The 18,240-nt window shown below is 38.4% G+C and overlaps 2 protein-coding genes across 2 annotated transcripts in view; one reads left to right on the top strand and one right to left on the bottom strand.

Moving 5' to 3' along the window:
• Nucleotides 1-1,113: 1,113 nt before the first annotated feature.
• On the bottom strand, nucleotides 1,114-2,487 carry LOC134806055 (DNA primase large subunit-like). Its single transcript, XM_063779259.1, has one exon. The coding sequence runs from the start codon at nucleotides 2,369-2,371 to the stop codon at nucleotides 1,115-1,117; it is 1,257 nt and encodes a 418-aa protein (XP_063635329.1). The 5' UTR covers nucleotides 2,372-2,487; the 3' UTR covers nucleotide 1,114.
• A 6,159-nt stretch (nucleotides 2,488-8,646) lies between these two features.
• Nucleotides 8,647-18,240, top strand: part of LOC134806069 (fatty acid 2-hydroxylase) — a 28,390-nt gene continuing 18,796 nt past the window's right edge. Inside the window, exon 1 of the mRNA XM_063779330.1 lies at nucleotides 8,647-8,968. Coding sequence (XP_063635400.1) covers nucleotides 8,684-8,968 — 285 coding nt within the window. The 5' untranslated portion in view covers nucleotides 8,647-8,683. The remainder of the gene's footprint in view (nucleotides 8,969-18,240) is intronic.

The following is an 18,240-nucleotide window of genomic DNA, read 5'->3' as shown; positions in this document are numbered from 1 at the left end:
TTTTTTGTAGGTTAATGTCCGTTCGGATACACGCACCGCTGGTAAAAAATATGGACGTAGACGCGTTCCAAAAGTTATTATGAATTCTTATGCGAGATTGTAAGAAATATAGGTGGCAGCACTAACGCCATTGACGTTGATATTGCTCTAGCTAGGTGAATGAAGTCACCTTCCAAGACTAGGTACTAGGTAAACTGATAAATAAGGATAGTTATACATGCATTTTTCAGCTTATTATAAAATTATATTAAAGGATACTCTTGGGTAAGATTAGAATTACAATTAGAGATGCAACGGATAGTTGTTTGGCCGGATACCGAATATTCGGCCGGCGGAACTATACCTACATTTCGGTTTTTCAGGTGCGCATTGTGCAGGTTGTGACCTGTTTCGTAGTGAACGTTCGCGCGGACTCATTTCTAGGTTCGAAATGAGTGCGCGTGCAAGGTGCAAGTGAGTGGAATGTTAAAATATATAGCTGATCAAGCAAATCTTGTCAGTAGAAAAAGGCGGCAAATTTAAAAAATGTAGGCGCGATGGGTTATCGTCCTATAGGAAATTTGAATTTCGCGCCTTTTTCTACTGACAAGATTTGCTTGACCGTCTATAGTTTTAAAATAATAAACGAGTACGATTATGACCGTGACTGTTTCTTATTCCAATTTTGTTTATCCCGAAATAAAGCAATGTTACTATCCGGTATCCGGCCGAATAGTAGGCCACTATCCGGTATCCGGCCATTATTGCAACATGCGGCCGGATACCGGATAGTGGCCTACTATGTAACCGAATATCCGGTGCATCTCTAATTACAATAAAATTGTAACCATTGCCACTGATAATAAATAATATTTTCTTCAGTGGACATTCACTGCAAGGAATTTATTTATTTAATAACAACGAACCTATAGATATGTATAAAAAAATTGGCCAAGATCGCCGACAACGGGGAAGGGGCCCAGAAGGCTGGCCATATTTCCTCGAATTCAGAGTAGTAAATTAAAGAGTAACAACATAACCAGTTAAGGAGTTACAACCAGCAGCGGTAACTTCTATACCTATCGAAATTTACCAGAAATAAAAAAAAAAGGACGTGTGAAAAAATAAACAAAGTTTATTTCAACTGCATTTTATACTTCGATGCAATCATATAATATTTAACAGGCGTAAAACTAAAGCTTACACTATCACAGTCAGTTTTTAAATTACTTTGTAAATATGTCTGACATGCAGCATTATACTGCCTCTTTCTTTTAAATTCATTTATTTGAGACAAAACATTATCTGGGCATTCAGGAAGAAGCTTCACCATCTGTTGATAGTCAAATTTGAATGGACATCCACCTTCTGAACATGCATTATCAGTCCCCTGTATTCTTTGACAGTTTACTGATGTATAGTTCTTCCTACCACCTTCAAGTCCATACATATGTCTTATACCATAGAGATACTTTTTTTCATCTTTTTCCCAACTATGGCAACAAACATGGGTGCCGTTTGGATTCAGTTTGTATTCATTTCTCCAAAAATCTATAGCTTCCTCTACAGGCATACCAATATCTTTTAAAAAGAGACTGTAGAAGAATCTTTGTGTGTGAGACAGTCTGTGTCTGGCTCGCAGGTTTCTATGCAAATTTAGCATACATGGTGGGAAGAATTTTGTTGAACTATCCACATTTCTACTGAGAAGTACTTCTGTACTACTGCTCATAAATGGTATTAAGTCTTTCCTTATTTTGTTTAACATGTCAGTGATGCGAGGATCACTCCTTAGTGGCGTCACATCTGTCTGAGATATTCTGTGCCTTAAATTAGTATGAAATAGTGATAATAAATATTGTAACCATTTACCACATGGCAATTTTGCCATGCCTTGTTTCATTTCAACCTGCCTGCTAGCAACGAACATAAGACATTGTTTAAAATTTAATTCAATGCTATGTATAGAGCAGTTTGTATTATGAGATACTGAAATATGGTGAGCTAAGTTTTTCAAGACAAGATGCTGGCACAACACCTTTAATGCTTCACAGGAAGGAGTATCATCACTACGTTTAATACTGTTCAGAAGTCTCTTAGCAAATCGTCTCAAGTCGTATGCAGAAAGCGTATTAATGCGTCTCTTGAACAGTTCCGTTTCTGCTTTTAGAAAAAACTGAGAAAAGGCTGTATTTCCGGTTAAAATAGTTACGATACATAACATGAAGTGCCCAACGTTATCGTATATACTTCCTTCGACCATGTATTCGTTATAAACAGTGGTATCTCCTTTGTAAATAGCCTTTAAAAAATCCAATCTCGTGGAGACGATTGCTTCAAGTAAGTGCGCTGGCATATCACCTTTCACGGGTGTTAAATAATAGAAAGACATTGCGAAGCTTACGTCAGTAAACTACTGAGTTCACTTAGTGATCACTGGGTTTTTGAATTCATTTTAACACAATTAATTAAGAAAATATAAAAGATAAACAATCGGCTTGAAACAATAGAAAGAGGAAACTGACAGTGATAGATTTGACAGTGACGGCACACGTTCCGATAAATTAATAACTGTGGTACACATTCAGCCAATATAAATATACTTCGGCCTATTTATCGAAATATTTCTGTTGCAGCATCTCATTCAAAGAATATAATACTCACTAGGAGAAGAACGATAACTCCATACAAAAAAATGTCCCTTTCAAAAGTTCGTTTATACTACTAGCGCTCTGGTAGGATACCATTGTAATTAGAATTGACAACCCGTTTAGCCTAGCGGGTATTGGCAGTAATACCCGCCTGTTCAGGAAGCTAATGGTCCTGGGTTCGAATCCCGGAGAGGGAATTTCTTTTTGTATTTTTTCTTTTTTGTTGGGGTCAGGTTTTTAAGAGCCCATCAACGTGCACACTAGCGCCACTGCTAAATAATCGTGATTATTTCAATTTAGCGACAGGTATTTCAAAAAGGGGGCCGCTACTGACTGTATTGTGTATTTAAGTACCTTTTGAATACACCAAACTAGTTTTTATGTTGCTGGATTCGTCGATCTATGAGCTCGAAACAAAAACGGCCGTTTTAACTTTGGACGCGTAGATTGACGAATCCAGTAACATAAAAAGTAGTTTGATGTATTCAAAAGATACTTAAATACACAATACAGTCCGTAGCGGCCCCCTTTTTTAAATACCTGTCATTAAATTTAAATAATCACGATTATTTAGCAGCGGCGCTAATGTGCACGTTGATGGGCTCTTAAATTAGCATATCACAAATAAATAAAAAAATACGTTAAAAGGTAATGATTAGGTACTATATTTAGAAATTCGTCAAATATACATAAAAAAGTATATAAACAAAAAAGTATATTAAGATATAAATATTTTCATTCCTATTAGGATTACTGTATACTTATATGTTAGGAGCAATACATATGAATACATACATTGATATGGCAAATGGTTACAAGTTGTCATTACATCTATCCGGTTATCGGACATTTTCTGCTTCACAGCTCCGCGCAGCGTTCTTGGTCACCGGGGTACTAGTCTGGATATGCGGCAGATACGTGCCCTTTGAGCTTTTTCCAAGAAATCATATGACGGCCCAGGATTATAGTGTTATCTCACGCTCAAGCCATCTACTGATTCCCTCTCTAAAACAAAACAGTCACAAATTAAACAATATAATCTAACTGCTTAATTACTAACGTCGCTAATTGCTACCGGGTCTAAATTTACCAGCTTTAACAATGTGAGGTTTTACATCTATGATGAATTTTGATTAAAATTTCGGACGCGATATAGCGTCCGCGGGACTTACGGGGATAATTAGATTAAATTATTATATTTGAATTTGGCAATTAGTACGCTCATTTTTATTTAAAGATTAATATATGTATTTCTTACCTTGAAATTATCGCTGTTTCTGGTTTACTACAGCGGTTTAAATTTAACTAAGTCTGTGCGAAGACGTATTTAGATATGTTGCTCGTACATATGAATAGTTTTTATTTTAAAATTAATAGGTAAATAAATATATTTCAAGTGAATAAATCGTTTTATATGAAAACTGATATTTTTGCGTTAAATGACTTTAATGACAGCATTGACATTACAGACTTTTGTCTTGCCTATGTTCTTACCGGCCAGACCCAAATCAAGGCCTATCAAAGAGGCCTATTGACAAAGATTTTTTTTAATTTTATCATGGAGGGTAGAGGCACGTCTACCCTTCATAGATTTTATGAACATAGACAAAGACAAACTGAAATAGATAATAATTTACATATGACTTCGACTACTTCATAAAATACAAATCAAAATATATTTGATAAAATAATTGGATTTGTTCCTAGAAATCGTATAGACAAAGCCAGTTCTAGCAATGTTGCTGTAGTAAAATATTTTTATGGTAATTACTGGCAATCTTCCTCTAGGAACGGAGCACACATGTACAATTATGAAGGGTCACGTCATTCCAAGGAAGTCAATAGGCCTTGATCTCATTCCTCCATATCTGAAATAAATGTTTTCGTTAAATATAATTTGTACTAAATTTCCCCAGTGTTTGATTTTTTTATAATTCCAGGCTTGGAAGCAACAAATGTGGAAAGTGCCTTGAAGCATTCATTATGATTTATGATACGTTTGGGAACGTTCATTTGAGGAGCGTCGTGAGCGCGATGCCATTTAAAATAATGCGGTACTTTTGAACTTCAATGCTCTGAATAATTATGAATTGTTTCTTATATCTTCTCTGTACCGGCTAAGCTAAAGGTATAAATTAATCACTAGGTATACCTATAACTCCGCAGGGAGGGCTTTAAATTAACGAAATGGCCCAGTATCGTATCAAATGAAAGACAACACAAATGAATTACCGATTAATTTAAGAAATATTTAGGCCGCTTTTATAATTTATCGTTTCTTCCTCGGCAACGACACGATTTTATCGTGACGCCACAGCAGGGGACCAAAATGTATGATTGTATGCAGTCGCTTTTATACTACCGTCCACTTGCCGTTGACGACTGTATGTCTGCGTACAATCCCATCCATTTGTCTCGCCTTGGTGTCTGTGACTGTGGAGAAAAAAAATCACTCGATAGAACACCTAAGTGTTCTGTGGGTTAAACTAATTTAACGCCCATGCTTTGAAACCCTCGCAACACTCAAGGTTCAACTTTTCCACCCGCTCGCTACCCTCGTGGTTCAATTTTGGAATCACAAGGGGTTAAACGACAAGTAGGTACGACAACTTATAGTTACTAATAACTATAATATTGCACTACACCCGGCCAATGACATCTCCTGCATAGAAGTAGGTACCTACTTACCTAATTAAAATTTCAAAACCATTTTCACCAACTAGGGGTTGAATTAAAAAAAATCCCTCATTGGAGCAACAACATTTTGAAATTATGTTTGAATTTCAAGTCTTGTTTTCAACGGTCATCAGTAATCATTAAAGAAATTAGAGCGAGTAGAGGTTTTACGTACAAAACTATTAGGTTACTTGCTCTATTTTTAGGGTTCCGTACCCAAAGGGTAAAACGGGACCCTATTACTAAGACTCCGCTGTCCGTCCGTCCGTCCGTCCGTCCGTCTGTCACCAGGCTGTATCTCACGAACCGTGATAGCTAGACAGTTGAAATTTTCACAGATGATGTATTTCTGTTGCCGCTATTACAAAAAATACTAAAAAGTACGGAACCATCGGTGGGCGAGTCCGACTCGCACTTGTCAGGTTTTTTTGTATCACAATTTTTGCAACGAAAACTAGTACCAGACATAGGTATAATTATAATGTTACGCAAATGTTCATGTCAAGTTTCATGTAGGTACCTACTAAGCATGCAGTTTTTAAATGAGGTTTCGATTGTGTGGGAGCGGCTTTTTGACGGGCGGGTTCGTCTGACTCTTTACCAAAAATAAATTCGTTTTCTTGTCACTTCGTCCGTTGTATAGAAAACTTTGTATTGCCCACAAATTCTCTAGATTTTGACATTGGTTAGATAAGGTTAAATGCACCTGACCACAATTTTATTTATCTGTGTAACGTTAGTACCTAAGATATGATTAGACACTCAAGGCCAAAAATAGTATTTAGATTAGATATAGATATCCGGATATCGTTACGACGAAACATAGTACGATTTATCGATCAATAGAATTTCAATTTTAGTATCGAGGTTTAAGGTTCAAATTAGATTACACTTTTGAGAATTGTGCCCATTGTGCCCTGTGATCTTTATTGTGCCTTGTCTTCAAATGAATCATCAAAGCTGGATTAATTAGAATATTATATTTGGATTTTTTGGGAATACCTTGTAGACTGGTGCGGCCTGGAAAATGATTAAATATACACAAATAAAGTGAATCTGCATCTAGGGTTGAATCCTGACAAAAGTCCTGACGTCACCCTAAAAATCCTGACATTTACCTACTGGCGTCGTCCCTTGCAGTAGGCCCCTTTTGGCCATACTCGTAGGACAATTAGCCCCTAATTTGACCGCTATTACATCACAGAGCTATATCGAAAGGGCATTGGTTGCGTGCGCCCGCCCGCCCTAGAGTGCCGCATGCATGCACTGACGTTCATAGAATTCATACCGGTAGTCTTACACGGTTATTACACTGATGCGAATTCGCACGCCGCTCCAGAGAACCTACCGCAAACCACGTTCGAGGTGTTGCCTCTCTGTCGCACTTGTAAATTCGTACGTAAGTGTGACAGGGAGGCGACACGTCGAATGTGGTTCGCGGTAGGCCCTCAGTGCATCAGGGTGTCCTCTCAATGAGGGAGAGTTCACCCGAGTGTGTGCTGGAGGGGGCCTTCGGGCCGGACGGCTACGGTCGCGGATAGGGCCTTCGGGCCGGGCGCCTTCGGGCGCGTGAGGGCACAGGAATGCCGCTGACCTGTATAAAACTGCGGTTCCCGTAACTGTCTAGGCAGAGGGCCTATGATGACGGCCGGGGGGGTTGCCACTGCTGGCCGGCGCCGGCGTGGTGGCCACGAGGATGACCACCTCTATAAAAAATCGCTACGACAACCTGAGGGGGTGGAACCCGGGGTTTTTCCATCTCCTCCCGGCGTGGAGGTTGTCATGAGGGATCAGTGTGTGGTGTCGCCCTGCATACTACCTTCGAGAGGGGGAGCTTCGGCTCCAGGGCCTTCGGGTCCAAGGACAGGAGGAGGAGGAAGGAGGGGACAGCCTCGGCTGTCGGCAGCAGGCGGTGTTCGCGGTAGAATGCTCTGCGATCCCGTGTTCACCGTCACCATTGCTGCGAGACGGGCATACCGTGGAGGGTTTAGTCGGTATTTGGCCCCTTGGCCACGAGTCCGACATATCCGTCCAACTAGGACCCGACCCGACCCCGGCTAGGCGGAATGCCTAAATGCATTACTCCACGTAAAAAAAAAAAAAAAAAAAAAAAAAAAAAAAAAAAAAAAAGGCCCTCAGTGCATGAGCGTTACTGCGCTATGCACGTATAAGGTACCTATGGTTTCTGGTCTATGACTTGCACTTTTATACTACATTAATTACTACTTTATTTTCTTATTAATCATTTGGGTTGTAGAAGAAAAATAAAAAAATCCCTTGAATTGTAGAAGAAAGTTTTATTGGAATGTAAAAAGCATACTTTGTTTTTGATTTAATCAAAACTATTTCACCTACCTACCTATTTGGCTGTGATAGATATTAGATACCCAATAAATAAATTGAATTCTGGATGAAGATTTAAAATAAAATGATCATTGCTATTAAAATATTGTTACTGCTGTCTACAACTACATTATTTCAATTACAGAGGTAATCAATAAGTCTCGTTTCAACAATAGAGGTAATAAGAAGAGCTAAAATAACGGATTTTTTTAGCACAGTGTCAATTATAGAGGTCTTAGTTGCGATGTGGTCAATTACAGAGGCAAAATTACGAAAAGCACTAAAATCTAAATTGCAATTATAGAGGTTCCAAACTTTCAATTATAGAGGCATTTTGGTCTCAAGGGACCGGGACCGGACCTTTCGTTGCAATTATTGAGGTTTTCCATTTATCCAGGTGCCAATTAACCAGGTTTCACTGTATATAATTAGAGGCGTATTTAAGTTTTAAAACGTATATCTCTTATGTATACATATGTATATAGTTTCTCTTATGGGTCTGGGTCACCCCTTTCTCTCTTTTAATACTCTCTGAGGACTGATGGGCTTTTATAATAGAATGGTAAGGAAGGTCCTTAAGATAAATAATTGTGTGTACTTAAATACGAACTGCAAAAATACATATAACTAAATCAAACGGTTTGCATTTTGCTACTTAGAATCCTGTATGCATTTTTTACACATACATCCCATCAATATCTGTTAACATGTATTTAAAAACTAGTTTGTGATTGATAGCTGATTACAATCGATTTAAGTACCTTTAAAGCAAACAAAACAAAGTAAATATTCAAAACACGCTGCCGAATCGTTTAGGTAAGTCTTGAAATATTAACTTTATGATTATTGCAACAAGATGGAAAATCAGATTATAAAACTATTTGTCAATCAACAATCATACACTAAAGGTATGCAAAGTAATTACAATTTAACAAGCAGGCCTAGCTTTGAAGCGCTTATTTTGATAACTTGATAAGCATTTCAGCTTCAGTTCAGTCTTCAGTCCGCATTCGGTCGCGGTGGGCGCTACCACCATGGAGTTCCCCGTGAAACTCGACGACAAAAACTATGACATAAAAAAGTTCTTACGCGACCATCCTGGAGGTACGAACACACTAAGAAATTACAAAGGGAAAAATATCTTACAGGCCATGGAAAAATTTGGACACAGTGTTAATGCTTACCATATGTTGAATGATTTTAAAGTGGAGAGTGAGAAAGATGGTAACTTGTGTGGTGTTAGTGAGAATGGTAGGATTATTACTAAAGAAGAGGATAGCAGGGATAAAGAGGAGATTGCGTATTTAGAGGAACTGGAGGTCAGTTGGACTTAAATATGATTTCTCACGTCGGTGGCAAACAAGCGTACGTACAATCGCCTGCGCTCGCGGTGTTCTACCCTTAGGGCGATTCTCGTTTGTACGTTTTGCAGGTAGCAGTAGTAAGGAGCAAGGTTTTCTTAACTGGAACACCGCGAGCGCAGGCGATTGTACCTATACCTGATTGTATACGGATGGTAACCTATTAGGAATCAAATGTTACATGCTTGTAGCTGTCCCCTTAAAAACATCTAGGTACACTTATTTATTTTTTTCACATCACCTATTCGAAAAAGGGCTTTTTCTTCCCCGCTAGGAGGGATTAAAGTGGCACTTTTCTTCCCTGCTAGGAGGGATCAAAGTTGTACTTTTCTGTTCTAGGACACGATTTTTTCTTTCTTGCATACTATTTTATTTGGTCAAATAATACATATTTTGGAACATAACAATTTCCTCATAGTTGATGTGAAAAGCAGTATGTGTCACACTGCTTTTCACATCAACTTCATCAACACTTGAATCCCTCATTACGCTCAGGATTCAATGTACGCCCTTGACGGAAAATATATCATTTTGATCCCTTGTAACACAAACTACCTACTAATGTTATCTGGGTCGATTTACTTAGATGGGTCGATTTTTACTTCGTTGTCGATTTCTTTTTTTCTTCATATTTGATAAAATTTGGTAGGTAAGTTTGGAGATTTCTAACCGAAATAAATATTTGACCAAAAATAAACTTTATGTACCTAACTATATAATTTTCCGTTGAGTTACGAAAATTCCATACGTTTTGGTAATACAGAACTTTTTTAGAAGATAAGTACGGTGAAAATGCGCTTATATTGTACATAATAGGAAACTCTACCTAGTCACCAAATTTTATCGAAATCTAACGAAAAAATAGACAAATAATAAAAATGGACCCTACTTAACTTAGTACTTAAATAAAGTTTTAATTAATTAACAATTGACTGATGTGATGATTTAAAATGACGATAAGGGCAAATTAGGAAAATACATGACAGGCGTCCTCCATCAACATAATATATCGACTTCAAATTCTTCAAAACTATCAAATTAATACAGCTAAGTACTTAATAAAATATTAAAATAGTCAATTATTATAAGTACCTACCGTTATTAATGGAAAACATCACGCTCTCCGTAGAGTCATTAATTATAAAATTTTACTTCAAAATTCAAATTCGAAGTCAAAATATATTTATTTCAAGAAACTAGCATTCGAAGGAAAGTAATATGAACAAAAAATCCTCTTAACAGCAATTTGAACGCTAAAACACGAAAGTGAAGCACTTAAAGTGTTCATAGCGCCAAGAACGCTAGAGATTTTTTAGTGTAGGTACCCTGTCAAAGTATACTTTATTCATTATCAAGAGTTTCAAGTGATGTTCACATTCTTATAGTCTGGCACAGCCAATTTGTCAGTAAAAAGGCGGCAACTTTAAAATGGAGGCGCGAAGGGTTGATCACTCATTTAAAATTTGAATTTCGCGCCTTTTTTACAAGCTTTTTATTAACTTGCAATGTACCTAACTATACTCTGTCAAGCAATTTCCGTCAGTAGAGAAGAGCGGCAAATTTAAAAAATGTAGGCGCGCAGGCTTACGTCACAGAATAAATAATATGTAGTACTACTGTACAGAAAGCAAATCTTCCTACAAAACCGAAGTTTGACAGAGGTTCAGGGTCGAATCATGCTGTACCTTTCTAATATATGGCGCTATCCCTTTCAGCTATTTAAGGTAAAAGCACCAATGATCGACGCTGCACCAATGTTCGGCATGGCACTTATGTCAAAGTAATAATATAGTTTAAGTTTGAACAACGATTTTTTTTCTTTATTCAAAATTAATTCCTGTCACTTTGACCTAAAGTACTTATGTCGAACACTGGCTAAAAGTGTCGATCATTGGTGGTTTTCCCCTAGGGTTGTCAAAATTCAAGCTATTATATTATCTTATCTGTGGTCGTGCACGCAAAGGGACATCAAGTTGTGTCAACCCTAATAATTGGCCTGATGACAGTAACAAAGAATCATGGAAATAATGGTTTCAAAGAATATATGTCGGCGCAAGGCACCTGTAGCTGTTGGCTTGGGCCCCCGAAGGTGGCCCGCATTCCTGATCAAATGTTTACATTAACAGCATATTAGGCGTGATTGTCACAGAGTACGTCGTTGTTCCTTGAAGCGGGGCAGTTATTGTAAACACTGCCAAACGTAGCCGTGGGTCTGGTATTTGAATGAAATTTGATATTAGTTCCTTGTTTTGAACTTAGCTTTGAATGCCGAGCGGGTTTCCAAGATATAAGTGAAAAACCGAAAAATTAAACCTTCTTACCCCCCTCTTCCTCCAGCAACGGGGCTACGGCCGGGAACTTTTGATATGTTCACCTCCTAACTATATAGTCGAAACAAAGTTACGGAGTCAAAAATTGTGCTCCAAGCATTTCCCTCTACAACTTTTTTGAGCATTCATTTCCTGACCTACCTAATAGTAATTGAACGAAATTGATAATAAATTGCTTGTCGGTGTAGTCGTACCCTAAATACGTCCACGAAGAAAGTCAAACGTGTATTGTATGTAAAGCTAAGATAAATAAAGTCGCCAACCTGCTTTGAGCCAGCGTGGGAACCACAGATCATATAACGATCATATAGATGGGACGAGCATGCTTGTGTGTATCTGTGTATAATATAGGCTGAGATTATTCATAGTTAATAATTTAAAAATGTATTTAAAATGGGCACAAGTTGGATTTGTAATAATATTTGTCGTTTAAGGACCGTGCGCTTTGGAGGGTCTGCTATCTTGTGGCCTGAATCGGAAACATATATGTGCACATGTACACTGCCAAAGCAAGTGCTACCATCTACCGTTCTCGTCGGTACGTTTCCTTGTGCATAGTAGGTTCTGCCATCTTGTGGGCTATATCGGAAGCATAAACGACACATTTACGCCTCGCGCCAAAAATCTGACGGCTCCTATGCTGCCCCCTATATTTATATATATCATTGCATCTTGTCGCTAGTGTGCGTTAGCTTAGTTAAGTTTACCGTAGCATACCTTTACCTATATTATGTAAAGTTCTAAGTGAGAGCGTTTTAGGAGGTAGGTGCACATCTTTTGAACTATATAACTTACCATTAACTATTATGTACTTACTTCTGTTGTTTCTCCAATAAAGAAAATAAATAAATAAATATAGTTCATGCACGGGGCCTACGGCGCCGGCGCGGCGTAGCACTTCGTAGCAAAATTTACAATTTCTTACAGTTTTGATATTTATACGATGTAAAGATACGACCATGGCACCACTCGCAGTACGTATTCCGCGCTAACATTAAATATGTGACAAACACAACATAATACATATAATGATATAACACTATCAATATGATAGGTACACCATTATATAACGTTATATAACTGCCAGTATTGGAGCACCATTAGAAAATCATGTTGCTAGTGTCGTCGGTTAGTGACCTCAGGTTCAAGACAACAGATTCATTAATAACTGAGCAAGCGGCCAAGGGAGGTCGCGATTGTCACTAATAATATTTAAATTTAAATCAAAACTCGGTAATTAGTGAGGACCATAACACGCCTATCGGGGTCATACACATTACATTTTATGGTTAACTCGTTCGCGTCTTTCCTTTAGACATCGCAAAGTTAAGAGAATCAAAAGTTATTTTTTACACTGCACAGGTGGGGTCATTTTACCTACTTGAGACTCAGATAAGAAAATTGATATAAATGTACCCAGGACGTTAACTTTCATTGATTCGTCCACAGAAGGGACTTTTTGCTGAAATGTTTTTGACCCACCAGCTTATTCACCACCTACATTTTTTAATAATAATTTTGTATTTTGTTGGTTTTGTGTGTGACTATATGTAGATATATCATATAATATTTGAAACTTTCGCGTTTTGAACACATATTAATATTAACTCACATCAAAAAGAATAGATAGTATAGAGGGGTCCTGTCATTGTAAATTTTGTAGTCACTGTAAATTTACTGCCATCTATCGACACACGACTAAAACTCAAAATGAAAACGTATAAAGTTATCAAAAAATGTATATATATGGATAAATGATTTTATTATTTTTATATCATTTTGATCCATGTTCATTCACTGATATCTATGTGTTAAAATTGTTAAATATGAAACGGTGTCGTCGCGCCATCTATTCGAGAATGACTTTTGCTTGAATTCCGAGGCACGTTTTTTCCTTAGACTTTATTCGTCTTATACGAAGTTACATATGTCTTTGCTCACATTTAAGTATAGACGGGTCTATGGCGAATTTATTTATTTACCTTTATTTACCGACGTTTCGACACAGGTTTATTATGTATTTAATTCAGGGTGGGGCTTGCATAAATCTGTGTTAAGTTAAATGGTTGTTGTGTAGTCGATGTTGTGGGTAATTAATATTAGATTGGTACGGTAGGGCTGTTCTAGCTTGGAGGGCGGCACAGGTATAGTAGATTGTTAACCAAGGGTTGAAAGGCACAAGGCACGGTTGGCATTTCTGTCGAGGTAGTTTGGCGCTCGAACGGAGTGAGAGCGCCAATAGTCCGAGACGGAAATGGTGCCTATCACCCGAGTTAAACACTCTACTTTTCATATCGAATGCGAGGAAATCAAACAAGACAAGGCAATTTCGCAAAATCAGTAATTGAAGTACCTAATAGACCTACGGCCATGATTTTTTTCCTTAGGACTTACTTGCAATCGGAGACTTTACATGTATTGTGTGAAGATAATAACCCCTAGCGAAAATCATTTAGATTGCAATATTTACGAAAACACACATTTTTTAACAAACTTACCTAATTTTAAAATTATTTGTTCATTATAGTATGAAAATCAGCGGGATTGCCTCTTACTTTTTAACCGACTTTCTATTTCATAGAAGGAGGAGGTTCTGTATTCGGTTGTGGCTGTTTTTTTTTTTTTTTTTTTTATGTATGTTCAGCGATTATTCCGAGACCCGTGGGTCGATTTGAGTAATTATTTTTTTGTTCTAAAGAAGGTACTCCCAAGGTGGTCCCACGTTAATCTGGTGCTGTTCTGATGATGAGATCCATGAGGAATTGAGGGAACTCCTCAATTTTTAGAAGCACATGTATGGTGATTTGGGTGTTTTCTTAAGCAACTCGAGCATTTTCTCTCGAAAAGCACCAATTTGATGAAGTGGACCTGATGATGATGATTGTTTTGATGATAATCATGACGATTTCTTATAATGTAGGACGTTCAGCGATTACTCCGAGACCCGTGGTCCGATTTGAGCAATTCTTTTTTTGTTCGAAAGAAGGTACTTCCAAGGTGGTCCCACATCAATCTGGTGCTGTTCTGATGATGGGATCCATGAAGAATTGTGGGAACTCCTCAATTGTTAAAGGCACATGTATGGTAATTTGGGTATTGTCTTAAGCAAATCAAGCATTCCCTCTTGAAAATCACTAATTTGATAGAGTGGACCTGATGATGATGATTGTTGATGTTAATAATGATGATTTTATAAATGTAGATTACTCCCCCTAGTAGCATTTTCGTTGGGGCCCACGGTGCCAACGGTAGGGAAAACGTTGGGATGAGGTTCGTTCCGTAGCCAACATTAAAATTTGTATTGGCCCACCATCGCATTTACCAACATTCGCTGTGGCACAGATGCCCAACAATGGGCCTTTGTGTATTTTGGTACCGTTGGCTAAACAACGATAATATTCGTTGGCCCAATGGTGACAAATACCCCATTTAACAACATTGGCTGTGGCACGGATGCCCAACAATGGGCCTTTGTGTATTTTGGTAACGTTGGCTAATCAACGATATCATCCGATGGCCCAATGATGACAAATATCGAATTTACCAACATTGGCTGTGGCACTGATGCCCAACAACGGGCCTTTGTGTATTTTGGTACCGTTGGCTAAACAACGATAATATTCGTTGGCCCAATGGTGACAAATACCGCATTTACCAACATTGGCTGTGGCACGGATGCCCAACAATGGGCCTTTGTGTATTTTGGTAACGTTGGCTAATCAACGATATCATCCGATGGCCCAATGATGACAAATATCGAATTTACCAACATTGGCTGTGGCACTGATGCCCAACAACGGGCCTTTGTGTATTTTGGTAACGTTGGCTAAACAACGATAATATTAGTTGGCCCAATGATGACATATATCGCATTTACCAACATTGGCAGTGGCAGTGATGCCCAACAATGGGCCTTTGTGTATTTTGCTACCGTTCGCTAAACAACGATAACATTCGTTGGCCCAATGGTGACAAATACCGCATTTACCAACATTGGCTGTGGCACGGATGCCCAACAATGGGTCTTTGTGTATATTGGTAACGTTGGCTAAACAACGATAATATTCGTTGGCCCAATGGTGACAAATACCGCATTTACCAACATTGGCTGTGGCACGGATGCCCAACAATGGGCCTTTGTGTATTTTGGTAACGTTGGCTAATCAACGATATCATCCGATGGCCCTATGATGACAAATATCGCATTTACCAACATTGGCTGGGGCACTGATGCCCAACAACGGACCTTTGTGTATTTTGGTAACGTTGGCTAAACAACGATAATATTAGTTGGCCCAATGATGACATATATCGCATTTACCAACATTGTCTGTGGCACTGATGCCCAACAATGGGCCTTTGTGTATTTTGGTAACGTTGGCTAATCAACGATAATATTCGTTGGCCCAATGGTGACAAATATCGCATTTACCAACATTGGCTGTAGCATTGATGCCCAACAATGGGCCTTTGTGTATTTTGGTAACGTTGGCTAATCAACGATATCATCCGATGGTCCACTGATGACAAATATCGCATTTACCAACATTGGCTGTGGCACTGATGCCCAACAATGGGCCTTTGTTTACTTTGGTAACGTTGGCTAATCAACGATATCATCCGATGGCCCAATGACGACAAATGTCGCATTTACCAACATTGGCTGTGGAACTTTGCTTGTGGCGTCACTAGATGGCGTTACTGTCTCCAAACATCGAAGTTATAGTTATTTTCTCGATTATTCCGGATATAATCATAATATTTTTTAAAAGAAACTTATAAATGTAATAGCTATAACTATAAAATTTATACATTAATTTTAAAAATTGCATTTTACCAACATTTTCTCAATTTAAATCTCAAAAAACATAAATCTCGCTTACGAAGTTTTGAAGTGCGGTTAGTATATATACAAATTAGAGTGTATAGTAAGTGTACTTGCTTCGGCAGTACATATACTAAAATTGGAACGATACAGAGAAGATTAACAACAACTGCTGCCTAGGACCTTCATGTGGGTATACAATTCAATGCCTACCGTAGTGTAATTGTAATATTTATCACCAAAGGCCCAACGTCGTATTACACAACCACTTACCTAACGTAGGGTAACTGTAGGAGTCGTAAACAAATGCCCATTACATAATTAGACTGTAGGCCCACTATAAATTACACAACTATTTACCTATGGTAGTATTGTAAGAATCCTACACAAGGCCCAACGTTAAAGTTACAATGTTGGCCCTTTGTGGGACAAGCTGTGTTGGGCCTCCAACCTGGTGCACGACTACCTACCGACCTACCTGACTTGCCGTTGGGTAATTGTTGAATTTGCAAACAGAAGCACAACGAAAAAATTGCCCTTTTTTATTTTTTTGCAGTTGGCCCTACAGCAAGCCATACGGCCAAATGTAACAATTAACCAACCATCAAACAAATGTGTATAGGCCCAACCACGGCCCAACCAAAACCACAACCGTTGAATAATTGTATGATTTATTTAAATAGGCCCAACGAAAAAATTACTCTAATGGCCCTCTGTTGGGAATCTTCAGGAGGGCCTTTGTCGAGGGCCCTCCAGCAAATCGTACGGCCAAATGTAACAATTAACCAACCATCAAACAAATGTGTATAGGCCCAACCACGGCCCAACCAAAACCACCACCGTTGAATAATTGTATGATTTATTTAAATAGGCCCAACGAAACAATTACTCTTATGGCCCTCTGTTGGGAATCTTTGGGAGGGCCTTTGTCGAGGGCCCTCCAGCAAATCGTACGGCCAAATATAACGGTTGCCCAACTAATACGTAAACAAAGGCCCAACCAAATCCCTACAAGAAAATGCTACGAAACCCGTGGTCCGATTTGAGTAATTCTTTTTTCGTTTGAACGAAGTTACCTCTAAGGTGTTCCCATCATAACATTGTTGGTTCTATTCTGATGACGGAATTCATAAGGAAATGAGGGAGCTCCTCAATTTTTAAAGTCACGAGTATGGTGACATCGTTGTTTTCTATAGTAACTTAAACATTTCCCCCCGAAAATCACCAATTTGATGAAGTACAACTGTAGCCCTACCAAGAGTTTGACACTACTACATATTCGCTAACGTCTTCGTAACTTACTTTCTATACATCTCGTTCGCACTAATAGGATGCCAGCACGACGCATAGAAAGTAAGTTACGCACACGCTAGCGAATATGTCAGTGTAAGACTTATGGTAAGGCTACTGAGGAGTCGGGAAATGGCGGTTGAAAGGTTGGTGGTTCAGGGTCGAGGGGTTCCGTGATCAGGGGTTGATGTGCTGTGAGGTTGAGTGATCGGGGGGTTGAGGGATTGGGGGGTTGAGGGTTTGGGTCAGTGGCGGGGCGGAGGATGGATTTTGTGTTTGTGTAGTGACAGGAATAATTTCGAATTTAGTGATACGCATTATTATGCTTTTCATTCATGCGTCACACGTCACTCATAAGCTTTTAACAATGCCTTAAAACTAAAAATTGAAAAAAAAACTTTTACAAAAAAAAAGAAAACCGACTTCAAAAAGGATGAAATAAAATATTATCCGTTTTTAAGTATATGCGTTACCAACTGATATGTTTGAAGTCGGTGCCAAGACAAATAGTAACAATACCGGTCAAAAATAATCAGGTTTATGTCTATAATTCACATTACAACTTTACTAATATTATAATGGTGAAAGTAATTCTGTCTGTCTCTTTGTCACCTTTTCGGCTAAACAACTGCCATGTAAACTGGTGAAATTTGCCATGCAGGTAAAAAGTTAAAGCCCTGTAGATGGTCCTTGGATTGTTTTATATTTTGAAATCAAGTTTTCTGGATAAGAGGCGGGAAATAACTCAGTCCCAATCCCACACCAGAGTACTATGGACAGTTCGA

The sequence above is a fragment of the Cydia splendana genome, chromosome 2 (assembly GCF_910591565.1).
Source record: "Cydia splendana chromosome 2, ilCydSple1.2, whole genome shotgun sequence".
Classification (NCBI taxonomy): Eukaryota; Metazoa; Arthropoda; class Insecta; order Lepidoptera; family Tortricidae; genus Cydia; species Cydia splendana.
This window is presented reverse-complemented; position numbering and strand designations above follow the sequence as displayed.

Bases quoted from the DNA above. Each gene is read 5' to 3' on its own strand.
- LOC134806055 (XM_063779259.1), bottom strand. From the start codon at position 2,371: ATGTCTTTCTATTATTTAACACCCGTGAAAGGTGATATGCCAGCGCAC.